The sequence below is a fragment of the Heloderma suspectum genome, chromosome 2, assembly GCF_057233095.1.
Source record: "Heloderma suspectum isolate Gila_16-S chromosome 2, 16-S_ref, whole genome shotgun sequence".
Classification (NCBI taxonomy): Eukaryota; Metazoa; Chordata; class Lepidosauria; order Squamata; family Helodermatidae; genus Heloderma; species Heloderma suspectum.
This window is the reverse complement of record NC_139459.1, coordinates 229,424,710-229,445,477: the sequence shown is the minus strand read 5'-3', so window position 1 is coordinate 229,445,477 and position 20,768 is coordinate 229,424,710. Positions and strand designations below refer to the sequence as shown.

At 45.6% G+C, this 20,768-nt stretch overlaps 1 protein-coding gene across 1 annotated transcript in view; it reads left to right on the top strand.

Moving 5' to 3' along the window:
• USP43 (ubiquitin specific peptidase 43) overlaps window positions 1-20,768 on the top strand; it is a 112,366-nt gene that overhangs the window by 32,127 nt on the left and 59,471 nt on the right. Inside the window, exon 3 of the mRNA XM_084838357.1 lies at window positions 14,407-14,513. Within this exon, the coding sequence (XP_084694483.1) occupies window positions 14,407-14,513 (107 nt within the window). The remainder of the gene's footprint in view (window positions 1-14,406; window positions 14,514-20,768) is intronic.

Here is a 20,768-nt window from a genome sequence, read left to right as displayed (position 1 = left end):
GAGTTGCCTCTAAAGCACCTTAGAGGTGCCAGGTCCTTATCGTTGTTCCTGAGCTGTCCTGAGTGCTGTCCAACCCAGGCTCTTGTGATTCTATTACATCATGCTCTGACGGCTGGATCTGACATTAAAGCAGCTCCTTTATGCTTCCTCTGTCTTGGTTTATTTTTTAACTAGTGAAGGGACCAGGCTTCACATGGGTTGGATTAGCCCTTAGTTAGATACAGCAAAGCCTTCAAGCAAAGTTATGCAGCTGTCAGAGTTGGTCACACTGTATCTGGCTCATACGACTAAAGCCACGCTTGTGGGCACCTGTAGGCACAGCCCCTGCCATGCTGCACTCCTGTAGCCCCCTGAGGGTGGGGTCTGTTTGCACCATTCCCTTGAGGGGGAGCTGCCCCACACCAGTGGGGGGAGGGCAGCTGTATAACTCTGTCCCTTGTACTCCCCCCTGGCTTCAATCTGTGTCTACTACAAAGCTATGTGTTGATTAGGGAAGTCTCCCACTAGTGACTGAAGTTGGTATTGCAGGCTTCAAACACATGGGCACATTAAAATTAATTAAAATTAATTTATTTAAAAGACCAAATAACTGTGAGGTGCACACCTCCACAGTCCCCTGAGTATGCATATGAGGTTCGTCTAAGTTTCATGGTCTTGGAGCTATGACACCGACTGACGGACACACGTCCTCTTTTATTATTATAGATTTCAGGAAGAATGCTCAATATTAGCCTCTGTAGATATCTACAATCCACTATGGTTTTATTTTCTCTGAAAGGCTGAGGGCACATTGGTTCGTTGGTTTTGTCTTTTATCCATTAATGCTCTTGTCACACACCAGGTATTTTGTAAAAAAATCCACACACAAAACTTCTAGTTAACTCATAGTAAAAACACAAGTTGCAAGTACTAGATAGATGAATAGATCAAACTCAGCCGTGAAAAGTATGTAATTCTCTGCCAACCATAGAGATGAATTGATTGTGTCGTGTACATTTTCACTCTTAGCCTATACTACCTTTCCCACACTCTGTGTCTGTTTTTTCACACACATTTGTCCATCTTTTCCCTGCATGTGCCCTGCATGTGCTTGCACCTCTCTCTGTCTCCTCACCACACAACACAGGTTGTCTTGTCTCTCTGTTATACACATGTACGCAAATGCACAAACACAATGCCCTACCAAGAGGAAATCACCTGCTTTTGTGTAAGAATCACGGGGCTGCAGAGTGGTTGAAGCGAAAATTAATTGGCACTTATCTCAGTTTGAAAAATGTGCCTTTTGTGAGGGCATGTGGCGAGCAATGAAATCCTCTTGCACAAAGCTCTGCATTTCCCTAATTGCCACTGGAGACAGTAGCCTCGGGAGAAGAAGCTCTTAGAACCTGATTTTACCACAAGCTGAGGGGTTTTTGGGGTAGGAACCTGGAGGGCAAGCAGACGTGAGGTCACTTCAAAGGAGCCCAGCAAAAGGCAAGTTGTAACAATAGGACAGCACCCCCTCACATGTATTTCAGAGCAGTAATCAGGATTAGGCAAAGTATTAATTGGATCAGCTAGAACAAGAGTTCTTGGATCTTAGGATGGTGGTATACCTCCCTAAGTCGAAACTTAGTGTAACAAAATGAGATGGTTTGCCTGGAATCACTTCTCTGCTTCACTGGGCTTGAGGGGTCAGCTAATTAAAGAAAAGAAGGTGGTGATAGACTCTCTCTGGAAGCAAAAGATAGTGAGCTTCTCCCACTATTAATAATGGTTGAGAATAAGGAATACATTTATCATACATGAGGCTGAGGCAATGTGTTTGAGGCACTGTAACAAAACCTTTATTTCTGCTGTTGTGACATTGGCCTTATAAACATTCTAATCCTTCCCCCGCCCCTAATTTTAAAAATCTTCCCCTGACTGTGTGTGTGTGTATGTGTGTGTATATCCCCTTTTCTTGTCACAATGTGGTTCATTTTATTTGTGCCACCACTAGTGCCACCAAATGTGGAAAAAACACATAGGTTTTCCTGCCGCTGCCACCACATGTAATGAAACTGCTTTTTCTGCTGCTGTGGTGTTAGCCCTATAAACATTCTAATGCTTTCCCCTCTCCCATAACTAGTTTTATTAATCGTGAAAAGTTACCTTTAGTGGTGGTGTCAATCCCATGCCTATGCCATAGGAACCAGGCTACCGAGTTCCTTTTTGGTGGAAGCAGTTCTAGGTTTTTAAAAAAGTAGCATTTCTTATCTGTCAGGTCTGATTTTGAATTTTATTACAAATTGTGGCAGGGTATTCCTTAGATCTGAACCACAGAGTTTTTAAAAAGGGAATACAGCTGGCATAGCTCAGGGTGTTTCATCCCATTTGGTGGCGGTGGAGGCAGGAAAACCTAAGTGGTTTTTCCACAGGCACTCTGCCTACTTAGCACACACTGAGGAGGCAGGAGTCAAGGAGAAGCTTTTACCTGCCTTGTCCACAGGCTTTGCTTCTCTGGGGAGGCCCGTCACTACACTTTCAGAACCCTGAAACATGACAAACCACAGTGGCAATAGGTTTATGTGTGTGTTTCATGCCTACTGCATGTCTCTCTTCTCCCACCCAGGATGGGCCTTCAGAGGTTCAGGAAGCACAGCTGTCTCAGCTGCAGCTCCAGAAGACCCCATCATTCCTTCACATCCTTTAAATAGCCATCTGTGTGCTGGGCAGATGGTAGAATTCATTAGCCCTCACTGATCCTCAGCCTGATTGCATTGGCACTCTTATGACATGGCTGACACAGGGCTTCCTGCCCAAGATGCTAATTCAATCCTAAAGGAAGAGGAACGGGCAGCTGCTTTCACATTCACTTAGATTCTTACATTTCAGAGTGGGAACTTTGACTCCTTGTAGTCACTCAGCAAGAACTTCGGTGTTGGCAGAACCCTTGAGTTAAGCCTTGTGGGGGAGGATTCCAAAGCAGAAATGGCAGCAGAGCGGGAGTGTGTGTACCAGTGTTGAGTCCGAAACAAACAGCTTAGGTCCCGAGGCCGCTGTGGGTTGATTCCCACCTCCATTCGCACGTTGTCGCTACACGCAAAAAAGCCTCCCAAGCTGTTGATAGCTCCACCTCCTCCATTGCCATCTCAGCTGATCTAGATCCACCCTAAAGTTCAGTCTTCTCATTATTATCATGACATGACTTTAAATAGTTTCTGTGCAGTATCTTCTCCTTACTAACTCTTTAAAGAATACTGCTGCTTTCCCCATGATTCTTCCTTCCGGCAAGGAAAGTTTCCACACCAACATCGGATGCTGCCAAGAATGGACTACATTGGTGTGAATCGTCTCTGCCTTCTCAGGCAGAAGATTTGCATGGAGAGAATGCTACACATGATGGTGGTTATCAGGTGTGAGGCACCTTGCAGTGGCTGTGTATGATTAAAAATACCATATAGACCAGAGCTTAGTGTATGTATGCAGGGAGGGGGTGCTCAGTGTAGGTACAAACCTAGGCCTGAAAATGTAACTTGCAGTAGAAACAGGGGACTCAAGAGCCAACAATGCGATCTGGTGCATCCTGGGCCAGAATTAATATAATTGTGCCATAATCAATGACATTGTTTATAAGGAGTGGTACTAAAGTTTTGACATGGCTTAGGTTCTCTAGACTGCAAGTGACTTAATAATATTGGATATCATTGGAACAGTCACCCTGGCCTGAGCCAGTTCCGGGAATCCAATTGTCTACATACCTGTTTAGCAACTGTTAAGACACAGAGCCTTTTAATCCATGATTTACACATACAGCTCTCTCCATTAACCATCAAGCAGTTTCTTATACAAGAGGGCAGTAAGCTTGTGTGGTTTTGCTAGCCAGGGTACATGGAGTAAGCTGTATAAACTTTAAACTATGGTTGGTTGAATGAACCATTCTTTTGTGCTATAAAATCTTGCTCTGGAAATGTATTCTTTGAACTTCTGTCCCTCTCTACAGACATATGCCACTTTCAGAGCAAAATCCTGGTCCTCTTGAAATATGCATTTTACTCTGGAAGGTCCTTTGTTTCTGTGTTTTTTGGGGGGATCCTATGAGATTGCATTGGCCCCCTGGATCTCCCTTGATTCTGACCAGCCAGAAGACTGTCCATGAGGTCTTCCAACTAAAAATCAGTAGTGTAAGAGCATGGCTGCCTCTTATGGTGGAAAAGCTCTGCTCTCCAGCTTTGTACTGATTAGCTTTCCTGATTTCTTGGATCTGACAAGGGTTCTGCCCCAGGGGAACTTCCCTGAATGGCATGGTGAGACCCGTGGCTCCATTTGCCCCACTGACCTTTCTTGACTAGCACTCAGCTGTCAGTTTAGTGTGTGCTCAGAAATGTTTGCAGCTCTAATATGCACTTCAGTTCCTAACTGGTGCTGTAGTATGTGTGCATTGGGGGTGGGGAACCTACTATCATAGGGGATGAACCTTTGCAAGAAGACCCACGACTTCCCATTGCATTGGGACATTTGGATATTCCTTTGCATTTGCACCCAAGAGCTCTTATCCCCTGAATGGTGGTCCATAGTGGTAGCTATCTGCCAGAATAGGAAACCAAGAGAAGTGTGGCTTATGGACTTCAGCATGCCCAGGCACTACACACAGTACTGCTATGGAGAATACATTAGCAAGAGATATCTTTTCAGTGCATTCTGTACCAGAATGGGTCCTCATTGCACTCTCTGCTCTGAACATTTGTTCATAGCCTATGCTAAACAATATTGCCTCTTCTCCTCCCTCTTTTGTTGGAATCCATTGTGTAGCCATTAATGTTAAAGTGTGTATGCAGAGTGTATGCAGAATGTGCAAAAATCTAAGTTACTATTGTTTGGCAGTGGAATAAACTGCCTCGGGAGGTGGTGGGTTCTCCTTTGCTGGAGGTATTTCGGTAGAGGTTGGACAGCCATCTCTCAGGATTGCTGTAGCTGTACCTGCTTTGCAGAACCTACACTGATTGGGGGTTGGACTAGATGATCTCCAAGATCCCTCCCAATTATATAATTTCAAATTAAATGGAAAGAGATACTGTGAACACTCATGGTCTCCTATCCTGTGTAATATACACAAATTGTCGTGTAACACACTCACACCTTTGTAAATTAATGAAATCGTGCAGCATATTGCAAGCATCCACGCAGGCCTCTCAACCCCCCACTCCACCTTACTCCCACTTATTTCTTTGTGCATGTATGCACAAGGACATATATGCTCACAAGATGTAAACAGGTGGGAGTGTTTGTGTTTGGCTACAGTGTCCCCAAATTACCTCCTGCTGTGTAGTAATTACCTACTACAACTGGTATTATCAGATTTGTAGTTAAAATGTGGATGGTTTGTAATTTGGGAAGCTGACTAATGCATCTTGCTGACTGTAGCAGATGTGCTCCTTTCTTCCATTTTATATATATATATATATATATATATATATGCGCCACTGTTTGACTAAATGGGCCCCCAAGGCATCATGTAACAGCTATCAGTTAACAAACCCAGGCAAGTAAGCAGCCCTGGAGATACATGAGAGGTATGGTTGGGTTCTGAGAAGGTTAGGTACCCCTTGTCTGAGTTAGAGTAGGTAGGTTCCTTTTGCCTTTTCACATCCACCCCTTTCATACTTGGGATCATAACAACATTGTAAACCAGTGCTTACGTTTCAAAGAATGGGGCCAGAACCCTTTAACCCCAGGCAGGGTCAGGAGTAATTTATTAAAGGCTATTTATTTGGAAGTAGAATGACAGACATACAAAACAAGCAAAATGAAAGAAAGGTAATCACAAAGTGTAATAGCTGAGTTACATTGCCCTAAGCTAAAGGTGTTATGAACTTTGAATAAGGGAGTACATGCAGTCTTGTTCCAGGAATAGTTATTATGGGCCTGTAGCCAGGCAATAAGCCAACTCCTTCTCACCTATGCACTTGTGTAGCTTAGTTGCCTAGATGTGGGTCAAGTTGATGATCAGACAAAATGTCAAAGAGGAATTTTGGAACATTGTGTTTTAAAGGGGACAAACATAAACGGACATTGAATGGTGACCTCACATAAACATGTAACTTTTGGGCAATCCTGGCAAAGTTCCCATGAGGTGTTATGGATATCAAATCTATTTTTTTTTAAATAGAGGCAAATGTAATTAAACATACAGATGTCCATCACACAAGACACCACCAATTCTTATAATTCAAAGTCACATTTAAGCATGAAAATGCGAGACAAACAGGTAAGTAACTCGTTTGTTGAATGTAGGCTTCAGTGATTGATGATTCACTAAGGGATCTGTTTAATGTGTCTGTTCAGCAGACAGAAAGGAACACTGTAAGGTCTAGCAATCCTCTTTATTCAGCCGCATGAGCCCCCACCTGAAGTGTGGTGCCAGTATAGTATAGTAGTTAGAGTGCTGGACAAGGACTCAGGAGATCTGGGTTCTAGTTCCCACTCAGCTGTGAAGATCACTGGGTGACTTTGGGGCAGTCACTGATCCTCAGCCTAACCTACCTCAGAGGGTTGTTGTGAGGATAAAATGGAGAAGGAGGAGGACCATGTAAGATGCCTTGGGCATCTGGGAGGAAAGGCAGGATGTAAATATAATAAATAAATAAACGTGTGGTAGAGCCCAGGCACAGATTTACCATCTCAGTAAGAACTAGGCCAGTGCCTCCAGTTTGGATGCAAATTTGCAGTCTTGTCCAGAGGTTGTGGAAGTCCCAGATCTAGCCAGTTCAGTTAAGTATGAACAACATTTTATGGTCACATTGTGTTTATTTATTTTTTTGCTCAAGGCATTTTCCTGCCTGCCAAACCAGGTTGGCAAGTATTTCATGAAGACTCGACCAGCTGCCAAATGGGGCTCCTGCCTGCCTATTTCTCTTTATCCTGATACTCAGCTGAGACCAAATTTGCATAATGGGGAAGTATTTGTTCTAATTTTGAATGATTTGGTTAATTTCTAAACAAACAAACAAGCCCACCTCGCCATCAATTTAGTGGCTAAATCTTTCAAATCAAATGTTGGTAAGGATGAGTGGCTGGTATAGACTGAAGCTACAACTTGTATGCCACCTGTTCGGGAACTCCATCAGGTCCAAGATTCATTTTCACTCTCTTGTCTCTAGCTGAGGTAGAAAAATTGGCCTAAAACAGATTAATAACATGTATGGACTTATAACACTAGTCTCATGCACCTATATCAGCTAAGCCATGGCAGTACGTTTTGTGTTTTAGGCCCAATATAATCCTTTTTCTTTGTTTCCCCCCAAATAAGGTGCATGTTGGTTTGCACTGTTTTCTTCCTTTTCAAGCTAAAACCAGTTGCAGAAAACTTCAATCTTGCGGAAGAACTGGTTCAGGGGGGCCTGTTTTGGAGGTAGGGGTTACACAAACGCATATCATTTCCCCCTTAGGTGGGGGAAGGTATGATTCTGAACAGAAAAATGGGCTGGGTTAAGCATTCCTTGCCCCTTACCAGTCCTCCACTCAAGTGTGGAGCCTCCAGTGACTGCTTTTGCTTTACCCTAAAAATCTAAATATCAGCGGAAACATGCACGTGTGCATGCGCGCACACGCACACACTTGTGTGCCATAGCTTTAGCCATAGTATAGTGGCCAGGAACCCTGTAAGCCTATAGTAACATGGGGTTGTGTAGTGTTAAGCTATGGTTTGTGAAGAGCAGGACATTAGTGGAATAAAACAAAAGAGAAATGCACTCTTCCAGCACAGTGTTTGTTTGATTCCCTCCCCTACCTGTTTTTGGCTTCCACACCCATTGCTAACAAACTTGTACAGGGTGGGGTGGGGGCAAGGGGAGGAGGGAGTCATTTAGATTTATCTTCTCCTTTCAGCTGACTCCATGACTTTTTGTACCTCTGGTTTCCCTTTCATCACACATCAATGTGCTGGCAATTCTGACCCTAATAAAGCGTCTATGTACACAACGCCTCTTCCACTGTCTGATGCAAATCAGTGGACTCTTCTGCCCATCTCCAGTTTTTGCCTCTCTCTTTCTTCCAATTAACATGTGGAAGAATGCCAGGTATTTCCTTCTTCTTTGCATAAACACGGTATTCATCCAGTACATTCTTTATTTAGCTTGTAATGTAACTTTACCTCTGCCATATGAACATATGAAGGTACTTTATACTGAGTCAGACCACTGGTTCTTCTGGCCCAGTGCTGCCTGTTCTGGCAGCAGCTCCGCAAGGCATGACGCAAAGATCTGTCTCCATCCTACTGCTTGAGCTCCCTTGCGGTGGATATGCTTCTCATACATAGGGACGTAGAGCTGTGCACACACTTTCATCACATACGCAAACAAGCCATTTCTAGTTCTTTCCAACTACTTTCAAGCCCCTGAAGATTCCCACTTTCTCTCACACACAACTTTTGCACAAACATTGTCAGGAAGGCCCCTGTGGAAGCCATGCTGTTTGTGGGGTAGCTCTTTCTAAATGGTCTGACTGCGCTGTCTGTTGCATCTCGTTTCATTCAAGGCAGTTGCTAAAAACCTGAATGCTGGTCCTGCCTAGATAAGATCGGCTGAGGCCCAACAAAAATGCTATGGTGGACATTGGCAAGGCGCTTACCCATGTAAGCATTCCAGGTGGCCACTGCCTCCATTTTTAAATTCTCTTATGTATACTGGCCCATGCTTGTATACTGTTAGTACACTGATGGCACATCTGATATGGTGTACTTAGAATAATAGAATCATAGAATAGTAGGGTTGGAAGGGGCCTACAAGGCCATCGAGTCCAACCCCCTGCTCAATGCAGGAATCCAAGTCAGAGCATCCCTGACAGATGGCTGTCCAGCCTCGTCTTGAATGCCTCCAGTGTGGGAGAGCCCACCACCTCCCTAGGGAATTGCCGTATTGCTTTAACAGTCAGGAAGTTTTTCCTGATGTTCAGCCGGAATCTGGCTTCCTGTAACTGGAGCCCATTATTCCATGTCCTGCACTCTGGGATGATCGAGAAGAGATCCTGGCCTTCCTCTCTGTGACAACCTTTCAAGTACTTGAAGAGTGCTATCATATCTCCCCTCAGTCTTCTCTTCTCAAAGCTAAACATGCCCAGTTCTTTCAGTCTCTCTTCATAGGGCTTTGTTTCCAGTCCCCTGATCATCTTTGTTGCCCTCCTCTGAACCCTCTCCAGTTTGTCTGCATCCTACTTGTGCTTCACTCGTATGGGCTGGTGTGTACCATAAGGGCACTGAAATGAGGCCATGGCTGACTGGAATACTTACACTGATAAGTGCTTCACCCATGGACACTGTAATGTTTCCATCAGGCCTCAGTCAGAATAACTAATTTGCATCCATGCCAAAATCCAGCTGTGTGTGTACTGGGCCTAGAAGATCAGTTCTCAGCTGACTAACTGCTGAATAGGGGCTGATTAACACATGGTGTTTTCCCCGTATGGGTTTTCATGGGTGTAGGAAAGAAACCTATATACATTCATGTATACTGTTGTGATAGAAAGAGAATTTGCTTATAGCGTTATTCACATTTGGAGTTCTCTGTGAACCAATGTACAGCCATGTTAGCATGTAACTTCCAGTTTAGTCTTAAGGCTCCATCTACATGAAGATGTTTTCTGAGGTGATGCTGTTTAAATCCGGATTTTCATGAAGCTGGGTTTGCTCCTCCTGTGACAAATGTAGTCATTAAAGTGGTGCATACATTTTTAAAAACTTGCTTTCACTGGACAAACAGCATCTGAAACTGCATTAGTTGGGGGTTGGGTGGGCAGAGTCCCGCAAGTAGGACTGAACATCATCAACTGCATGGGTATGGGGCAGCAAATGAGCAGAGGCTTGCTGTCCACTCCTCTTCTCACTCTCATACTCAGTGATGTGCGATGGAAGAGAATGAGTTACTTCCGAGCAGACATGTTTAGTCAGCACCTCTCCTCGTGTTCATACTTTCTTGGCGGGAATAAGGGTCATTTGGGGGCGATCAGCTTTTAAAATTGTGACAGTCGTGCGTACGTTTACTCTTCTGTAAGAACGGAGATTTAAAACAACAGGCTTGCTCCCTGCCCTTCTCCCTGCTTGCATGCTCAGTGAAGTGCAATACTTCCAAGTAGACATGTTTAGCCAACACCTCTCTTCATGTCCACCCTTTCATGATGCAACTTTCCCTTCTGCCTATCAGTGCTGCTTCCCCAGCCCATGCAGAAGCCAACTGAGGTCACACAAACTCCCAACGCTCTTAGGCCGCTGCGACGGGAAACTCCGGTGCAAAACGACTTTGCAAAGAAGCAGCTTTTTGGGCAGAAAAAACACACGGTTGATGCAGAGTGGGGGTTATGTCATCTGCTGTGATGGTCTGTGAGGCACTGTAGAACCAGAGTAAATTCCCAGTGCAGATGGGGCCTAAGGAAAGCCTGCCTGCTTGCTAAAGTCAGGGAGCAATTGCCCCCCTATTCTGTTGTTCTTCCTTGCATATCAAGAAGCATCCAATCCTTTGTTTTTTGCAGAGGAAAAAAACTCCTTTCCAGACAGGACAAATCATTTGATTAATGGCACACTGAATTCTTTTCCTTCCATCCTGCTACATTTGAGAAATCCATTAAAATGTTAAATCTCCTTGTCTTCTCCATGACTCGTGAGGTCACTAAGGCCTCATACATTACTATTTCAGTGCAGTGGCGGCTGAAGAAGTGGTCAGAGTTCCGTGTCACAGCAAATGGCGCCCACCCGGATTGTGCAGTTATTTCCCATGCTAGTGCTAGCAGCACTTTGATGGGATGGAAAAAGCCCCAGGCAGAAGTGTCACTTGGCTATGTTATCTCTTGCCTCAGCTATGCAGAAGCACTTTGGGGGCAGCAGTATAGCAATGGGGTAATACTGGAATTTCTTACTGGTTCTGGATGCAGGTGGACAAGGTTGCTTTAACCCAGGTGTATTATTCATCCTCCCAATAAGAAGGCTTGGTCAAGTCTCCCCTTCTGAATCCTTGGGAGAGTAATTTGTCTTCTTTATTGTGTTGTATTCCTTATTCTGGCATACTGTGTGCAACAAAATGTGTTTGTTTTTGTGATAAAGCCGTGCCATAATTGCTTTGTGAGGCTGCCTGGTGGTGCATGCTTCTGTTCGATAAGTAGGTTTGCGCCACTGCCCCCCCCCCCCCGGTGTATGGTGTACTTTTTCCTCTAATTCTGGCCAGGGAAGAAGTCCAGAGCTCCAAGACAACCATCTGCCTGGGGAGACGTAGTGACCAGCTAGAATTTTCCCATCACCATGGCCAAGGGCAGCTTGCTTTCCTCTTCTTCCCTTAGGTAAAAGTAGGTAGGGTAACTCGAAGCAGCCTAGGTGGTGGGATGAGAACTCTCCCTTGGGTTTTGTCTGTATGTTCACTCGCAAATCTCAGGTTCAAATTGAAAGGAAGACTATTATTAAAAGGGATTCAGTAAGGGAACAAGGGAAGGCAGTTAGGAACTTTGGAAAAAAACACACATTAAGAAGCTTGGTAGGCTAACCTCTTGGAGGAAAATACTCACAGTGTGTAGGGATTACCTGGGGAAGATTCAGTATATTCAATATATGACATCCTTGATATTCCAAAGAGATGAGAATGTGACAAGGGGATACAGAGATTTTAGTCCATTTTTATGGTGGTTAGCCAGGAGGCTAGGCATTCCAGGTTAACAAGTTATAACCAATCCCATGACTAGCATGTAGCACACTTCTTTTCTTTTGGGTCCAGGAGATCATAGAATCATAGAATAGTAGGGTTGGAAGGGGCCTATAAGGCCATCAAGTCCAACCCCCTGCTCAATGCAGGAATCCAAGTCAGAGCATCCATGACAAGTCGCTGTCCAGCCTTGTCTTGAATGCCTCCAGCATGGGAGAGCCCACCACCTCCCTAGGTAATTGGTTCCATTGTCGTATTGCTCTAACAGTCAGGACGTTTTTCCTGATGTTCAGCCGGAATCTGGCTTCCTGTAACTTGAGCCCATTATTCCGTGTCCTGCACTCTGGGATGATCGAGAAGAGATCCTGGCCTTCTTCTCTTTGACAACTTTTCAAGTACTTGAAGAGTGCTTCTCCCCTCAGTCTTCTCTTCTCAAGGCTAAACATGCCCAGTTCTTTCAGTCCCTCTTCATAGGGCTTTGTTTCCAGTCCTCTGATCATCTTTGTTGCCCTCCTCTGAACCCTCTCCAGTTTGTCTGCATCCTTCTTAAAGTGTGGTGCCCAGAACTGGACACAGTACTCCAGATGAGTCCTAGCCAGTGCTGAGTAGAGGGGAACTAGTACTTCCCGGGATTTGGAAGCTATGCTTCTATGAATGCAGCCCAAAATAGCATTTCCCTTTTTTGCAGCCACATCACATTGTTGTCTCATATTCAGCTTGTGATTGACAACAATTCCAAGATCTTTCTCGCTTGTAGTGTGGTTGAGCCACATATCCCCCATCTTGTAACTGTGCATTTGGTTTCTTTTTCCTAGGTGCAGAACTTGGCATTTATCCCTATTAAATGTCATTCTGTTGTTTTCTGCCCAGCGTTCCAGTCTATCCAGATCACTTTGAATTTTGTTTCTGTCTTCCAAAGTATTACCTATCCTGCCCAATTTTGTGTCATCTGCAAATTGATCAGCATTCCCGGCACCTCCTCCTCCAAGTCATTAATAAAAATGTTGAAGAGCACTGGGCCCAGGACCGAGCCCTGCGGTACCCCACTCGTTACCTCTCTCCAGTTTGAGAAGGTCCCATTGATAAGCACTCTTTGAGTCCGATTCTGTAGCCAACTGTGGATCCACCCGATGGTTGTTTCATCTAGCCCACTTTGAGCTAGTTTGCTCATCAGGATATCATGGGGCACTTTGTCGAAAGCTTTGCTGAAGTTGAGGTATATGATGTCTACAGCATTCCCACGGTCTACAAGGGAGGTTACTTGATCAAAAAATGAGATGAGATTTGTCTGGCAGGACTTGTTTTTGACAAATCCATGTTGGCTTCGAGTAATCACGGCATTGTTTTCAAGGTGCTTCCAGATGGATTGCTTTATCGTCTGTTCCAGAATTTTCCCAGGGATTGATGTCAGACTGACTGGTCTGTAGTTCCCAGTTTCATCCTTTTTACCCTTTTTGAAGATAGGGACAACATTAGCCCTCCTCCAGTCATCTGGCACTTCCCCTGTCCTCCATGATTTCTCAAAGAGAATAGACAGAGGTTCTGAGAGTTCTTCTGCCAGTTCCTTTATTATTCTAGGATGCAGTTCATCTGGCCCTGGAGATTTGAACTCATTCAAAGTAATGAGGTGTTCCTTGACCATATGCCTGTCGATCTCAAGCTGCAATCCTGCCCCTTCAGCCTGTACTTCGCCTTTGTGAAGCAGATGGTCTAGATGAATGATAGATTCTAGATGGTCTAGAAGAATGTTAATTGAAAAGGCCTCCTGTTTTGTGGATCTGAAAACCATGGGAAATGTTTCTGTTGCGCTATGGATAGCTGTGGATGCCAGCTATATTGGCCAAGGATGCTTGTAGCTAGGGATGTCCGGATTTTGTGAACTCTGTCCCATGTGTGTTTCGTGTATTGTGTTGTGTCATTTATTCCGGTGTCTATTCACAGACGGATTTGATTTTTTTTCTCTTAGTTATGCGGAAAAATAAACAAATAATTTCGTAAGGGGGTTTGCACCAATTTGCGTAATTTATGTTAGTACTTTTAGCGTATTGTCCCCCACTCCATTCAACTTTTCCCGCATATTTTTACCAGCAGACACTTGCATATTTTCCTATGAATAAATTTGCATAATTTTTGGGAAAGTAAAAAAAAAGGTCCAAAAGTCCATGGACTCCACGTGGCCTGAGGGGACCGATCCGCAGCAGATTCCGCAGGTTGGATACTTAGAAATCTGAGCTCATTTTAGTCCATCACGAATTTCTCCAGAATCCTTACTTGTAAGCTATTCATGGACATATACTGGGATGGCAGCTCTGTGCTACAGGTCTATTCAGTGACTGGCAGGCACTGCCCCCCCCCCCCCGTTCCTGATTTGATGGGGAGAAAACATTTTTTTAACACTTTAAAACTAATAATTGAGTTTTTTCACCCTCATTGTTTATCCAAATACATTTGTGGAGCAGGACAATTTTTAAAATGCCAGTTTGCAAACATTATTGCCTAACTCTCCCTTGCCCCCCACCAGCTTTAGTCATTATTTTTCTACTGAAAGGGAGTAGGAAGTGTGAAGAATTGAGAAAAATGGGGGTAGGGGAAGGCAGGGAGAAAGCAGGGAAGTTGTGATTAAAGAGCCCACATTAAAAACAAAGTTAAGAAGGCAGAATTAAGACAGGTGGATTCAGCTGAGTCCTCCAAGGAGAAGGGTTGTATTGTATTTCAGAGGCAGGTGGGTGTCTGTATAATTCAACCTCTGCCTCTGTTTCCTCCACAGCCTCCACCTGGACAGGAAGATTGCTCCAGCAGTGACAGTGCCCAACCAGCTGTCCAGCCTCCCAAGGGCCAGAGCTTTGTACAGAACCACTTCCAAGCACAGTACAGGTAAGGATGGATCGAAGGTCCCAAGCTTACTTACAGAGACTTCTCTGCGTCATTACCTCCATCATTGCAATGTGGCCAAAAGGTTGTGCAAATCCATGCTCGGTAACCAGGATTCAACAAGTATTTGCCTCCAAGGTAGAGTGTAGCTGCTGCAGGCAGGCCAAAAAGCTGGAGGACCTGGGTTTAAATTAGTGAGGATATGCTTTATAGCACAAATTACAGGGAGAAACTTTAGGTAAGTGAAAAGCAGTAACTGAGCTTGGACATACCAGAGCTGACTCGCTTGCTTGCTCACAGCATTGCGAGATGTTGCCAGGTCCCTGCAGTGGTAACAGTGGCAGTGCGGCACTTACAAGCATTGCCCCAATGTGTTGCTTTTGGAGACAAGATGGTGCTCAGGCGACCCTTATTGAACCAACTCCGTATTTCCTGCACCGTCATGGTTTTGCTCTCTTCTTGGGTTGTATTTAGTTCTCTCTGGACCATCAAAAATACAGGGATGTAATTGGACTTCAAGCACGCCCTCCTACTCGTGCCACTGCATGTCTCTCTGATGCTTTTCTTAGGGGCAACAGTTAGTGGCTGTGTCGTCCTTTTAAATCAGGGTGGGAAACTTCCAGGGGTGGGTGTTGGGGGGAGCACATTGCCCCCTAGGAATCCACCGGGGGCCACACCCCACCCCTGCTGCCACCTAAATTACCAACACTGATGATGCAGCGGTAAAACGTGGTGGAGGTTTCTGGGAGCAGGATCCTGCCTGCAAACAAGGAGCGTGCTCCCTGCATGCCTTGTTTGCTTCCAAAATTGCCACTTTTCTGCTGCAGCTGCAAATTTGGCAGCTGGAGCAGCAGGGGTGCAAAAACGGTCATGGAGGGGACACGTGCAGCCCATGGGCTGCACGTTACCTACCCCTGTTTTAAGGGCACATCCCCTTTTAGGAATAATGTCCCCCTTTCCCTTCATAACCGAACAGAGCAAGGGAAGTTGGATACAGCTGACAGAGCGCAGAGAAGAGAATGTGATACAGCTCTGCTGCCCCACTTCTTGTAGCCAGGGGTGTCTTGTGCCTGCACAATCTTGCAGACATAGCGACTCTTGGCTCCTTCATTATACTGAGGCGGATGCAGGCAAGAGGAGCAGAAGGCACTGTGGCTTCCGTTTGGACGAGGCAGCAAGCGAGCGCTCGCTCCCCTTAGCATGCACACACCCCCATGTGGCTCCGGCCGCTGACACTGCTGCTTTGTGTCTCTGGCGGTGGGATGAAAGCGCTGGGAGCGGAGTGAAGTTTGAAGCTCCCAGCATCAGGCTGCTCTCAGAGGTGAGGCTTTAATGACTGGTGCTTGCCAGTGCTTTCTGTTGTTATTCCCCTGGCCCCTGTACTGAACTGGGTGAGCCTTTGCTCCAGGCCGCAGCTGGAGCAGGGATGGCAGCCAGGGAGCAAACCAGACTGTCGGGCTCCCAGGTTTGTGTTCCCATCACTGGAATGGAGTGGAAGAAGATCCTGGACTCCCCCCCCCCCACACACACACACTTTCCCAGTATTTCAGGGGCAATGGAATTTCCTTCCAACAGGTGTGATGAGCAGAGTATAATCTACATGAGATTATTAGCATAGTATAATCTGCATGAGGACCTAAGAAGAGCCATGCTGGATCAGTCCAAGGGTCCATTTCACCCAGCATTCTGTTCACCCAGTGGCCAGCCATTTGTGGGAGGCCTACATGTAGGATGCCTAGAAATAGCACCCTCCCACTTGTGTTTCCCAGCAGCTGGTATATACAGAGGCATACTGCCTGTGATACTGGAGGCAGCATGTAGCAATCAGGACTAGTAGCCATCTCACTGATCTGGGCCCAGATCAACCAGATTGTCTTCTGATGTTATTCAAGTGACCAAGGTTGCTAAATCCCAAAGCTTCCACTGCAGCACGTTTGTAGGGTTTTTTGTAGTTTCAGTTGCTCTGCCCATTTCTCATGTCTTGCTGTCTCCATTCTGCCCAGCAGATACTATTCAGGCTCATTCCATCGGACAAATCAGGTATTCTCTGTCTTGGCCAATTAAAAGTGTATATAGTAGCTGGGGGACACACTACATCTTGTTACATTAAAGTAATGCTTGCTGTGAATCACCCATCTGTTCAAATCCATTCCTGAAAGGTGAGACGTGTCACAGGCAACATCCTGCTGGTTTGTCACTACAAGATGTAGGTACCAAAAAAAGAAGAAGAGAGGACTGGGTGGTGCATGCTGCAAGCAAGCCACCAGTAATCCAGTGGAAAGGAAGTGAACCCGTGAGCTAGCCCAGATGCTTTTGCTGCATCCTGACTGCCTATGAGGAGAGTGGCTGTGATGAAAATGGGAGAAGCATTTCCAGGGGAGATTAGAAGGCCTTCAGTTTGGGGATGAAGAGGCTTAGGAGAACTAGCATGTAGGAGTGGGTTTTGGAGGGTTAAGAGCCCTTGGAGCTGAGTTATGCTCTAATGGAGCCCAATAAGTCAATCTTGGATGCTGGCAGAAACCTCATGGCATTAGGGGGATGACATCTTGGCTTGTCCTCTATGCGGCGTGCAAGCTGGTGGAGCCAATGACACTTGTGAAGCATGAATGAAACTGACAGCTGTTAACCGTAAAGGCTGATGCATTAAGGGCCGGAGCTTGTCAGGCAGGCTTTAGCTAGAGTAAGTGGCTTAGAGATTTTGTTGTTAAATTTATTCCGTTGCATGTGGACCTCTACAGCTTGCATTTAGAGGACTGAGCACTGTAGGCAGGGGAAGAACTAAGCAAAGCAAGTTTGCAAGAATTCTCAGTGGTGTGTACTGGGAAATGGCTTCAGGTGAACTCTACTACTTTTGCCAGAAACCGTGGAAGCTCATGCGGGCGGCAGTGGGTGTCATTTCAGGAGCGCACAATCTCCCTCTGCCAACGAAACTGGAGCAAAGTCAGGCATGCCATCTGTTTGAGTGCCCTGTTTATCATCGTTCGTTGTTCATGCCACTTAGTAGGCACACCGCCCACCCCAAAATCTGCATAGTGTCTATGTGAATTGAGAGCACAGACTGGGCTGTCCAAGGTGGTTTCCATTTTCAATTGGAGCTGGTGTGGTTTAGTGGATAAAAAGTGTCAGACCTGAACATACAAGACCTGGGTTAAAATTCTTGCTCAGCAATGGATGACAAAAAGTGAGAGGAGCACAGGAAGCTGCCTTGTACTGAGTCAGACCATTGGTCCATCTAGCCCGGTATTGACAACACTGACTGGCAGCAGCTCTCCAGGATTTCAGGCAGGAGTTTTTTCAGCCCTTCCTGGAGATGCTGAGGATCGAACCTGGGACCTTCTGCATGCAGTGCATGTGTGCTACCACTGAGCTACAGCCCTTCCCCTATAAACTGCAAATCGCAGCTGCAGGTGGTTGATAATTAATTGAACTGCAACAGGGGGATTTAACCATTTATTCCCCTGCTATGGCTCTCAATAAAACTACTCCTCTGAGGTTTCCTCCCAATGCAAACAGTAGCTTAGGACCATAGGAAGCTGCTGTACTGAGTCAGAGTCTTGGTCCCTCTAGCCCAATACTGTCAACACTGACTGGCAGCAGCTCTCCAGGGTTTCAGGCAGGAGATTTTCCTATCCCTACCTGGAGATGACAGGGATTAAACTGGTTATGTTCTGCATGCCAAGTAAGTGTGCTACCACTGAGCTAGAGCCCCACTTCCTTCAGAGGAGTGATTTACATAAATGGTCTTCCACATAAATGTACCCCGGGGGAAGGAAATGAATGCTAGGGATGCCCATGTGTTATCTCCTCAACACATCCAATTTGCTGTTCTGCATGCAGTGTGGTGAGTGGAACAACCCCCTTACTTCATCATACACTGAACATTGGACCTGGACATGTGACTGAGTGATCGTGAGGCCAGTGGTAATCTGTACTCTGTGGTGAAGCTGTATTTCAGACAAGCTAATGAGTGACTTTGCCAGGGTTACCCAGTGTCTCTTAGGGCTTGTTCTCACTGAGGTGGTGAATCTGTGTCTGGACTGTGCCACTTTGGCTGAATGCTCATCCATTAAAAAAAAACAACAACTTTGCATATAGAAGTCTGGTGTGTCAGGGAGAGGAGATGTAGCCTAACTTGCTCCCTGATATGCCAATTTTCTATGTGCAAGAATTTCTTTTAATGCGGAGGAGCCTCCACTTGCAGTCTGAAGTGGTATAGTCCAGACACAGTTTTACTATCTCAGTGAGAACTCAGACCTAAATCTTCGATCCCTGTTTATAAAAGGGGAATAATAATAATGCCCTACTTCACAAAGGTACAAAAGAAAGCAAGATCAATACCGTAAAGGTTCCATGTAGGTCGTTATTTCTCCATATAAGGGACAGTTCCAAACATTCCATCTACGCTTCTGTGTGATCCAGGAATGGGGCTGTGCTGACAGGATCCAGCTTCATCCAATGCCTGAGGGCCAGCAGGGATAAGGACCAGGTTCGGCCCCTACTTCAGCATCCAATGACATCCCTGAGGACACCTTTTAACTTTGCTTTCTATGAATGAATGGCTGCCATTCTCTCCTATGGGATAATGCAAATCACTGCACTTGGAGATTCTTGCAAGGAGGGTGAAACATTCCCTCCATCCTTAAAATGGGAGACCAAGCCCTTATTGATAGGGATTCTGCAGAAAGTTGCATTCAGCAGAGCTCCTGGAAATAATCAAATCCTCCCTCCCTCTCTCCCTCCTTCCTTTCCTCCTTACGCACCCACCCACACCCACACACAAACACCACCTGTCATAATGGTGGACCTTTTGCTAATTATTAGTCATATGCTGTTCAGTTATCATGCAGTCATCCCAACAGAGGTGTGCCCCGGGCCATTAACCCTGGGATCCAGTGCCTTGCAGCAATTGCTTCTCACAAGGTGGAGAATTCACATTAACACCCCCTTTATGGGGGAGCAGATGACTCCCCACCCCACCCCCCTGGCACAATCCCCAGCTTTCATTCCCAAACTACAGATTTGCACTGCCTTGCTCTGCTATGACATTGAAGCCATCTCCATGGCAACCCATTGTACTGTTTGAAAGGGTGGCTGGTGTGGTGGTAACTAGGCAAATGCGGTAGGAACACATCCGCGAATGTTTGCTTGGGCAGACTCTAGGAATTCACTTCTTTAGCTCCTCACCTCTCCTGCTAATATCCATACAAGCGACCTCACCCGGAGTGGGAAGAGCTCATGGAAAAAGCTTCCCTGAGCGCTGCTTTGTGGTGCACCACATGACACCTCCCATCTTGCATTCTTTGAACAAAAACATCCTTTTGGACAGGAAATTGGAGTGACCCTGTGTGACAAATGTGTTGTGAAAGTGCTTTGCCCATTAAATCAGGCTCATTTGGGGGGGGGGGGTGCTATTTCCAAGCATGAAAGCTAGAGCTGCACAGAAACTGATAGAAGTGCATTGCTGTAGCAGAGCAATCAGTATACATGGGTTTATACCAGTGTTGCGTGTATACCATGGTTTTGTGTTTGCACTGCATGCAGCATAAAATTCACCATCTTGAGAATTGTAGCTTTTTTTCTTTTTTTAACGCAAGTTTCTAGACCTTGTGGTAGTGAAAATAGGTTTGAGAATTGTGTGGACAAAGGCTGATGAAATCTTGGAAGCCAGGGATCATAGAATTGGAAAGGACCTCAAAGGTCATCTAGTCCAACCCCCTTCCAATGCAGGAAATCCACTGCTAGTGGATTGGATGATCATCCCCGGTAGATGATCATCCATTCTCCATTTAAACACTTCCAATGAAGGAGTGTCCACCACCTTCCAAGGCAGTCTGTTCCACTATTGAACAGCTTGTACCACCAGGAAATTCTTCATAATGTTTAGTCAAAATTTCCTTGTAATTTGAACCCATTGGTTCAGGTCTTACTCTCTGGAGCAAGAGAAAACAAATTTTCCCCATCATCTATCTGATAGTCCTTCAAATATCTGAGGATATGAGGGAGGCTTGGTGTTGGGGTGTGTGTGTGTGTGTGTGCTTGTCTGCATAGAGCTAGTCAAGGGGTAGATTCATAGATTCATAGAATAGTAGGGTTGGAAGGGGCCTACAAGGCCATCGAGTCCAACCCCCTGCTCAATGCAGGAATCCAAGTCAGAGCATCCCTGACAATGGCTGTCCAGCCTCGTCTTGAAGGCCTCCAGTGTGGCAGAGCCCACCACCTCCCCAGGTAATTGGTTCCACTGTCGTATTGCTATTACAG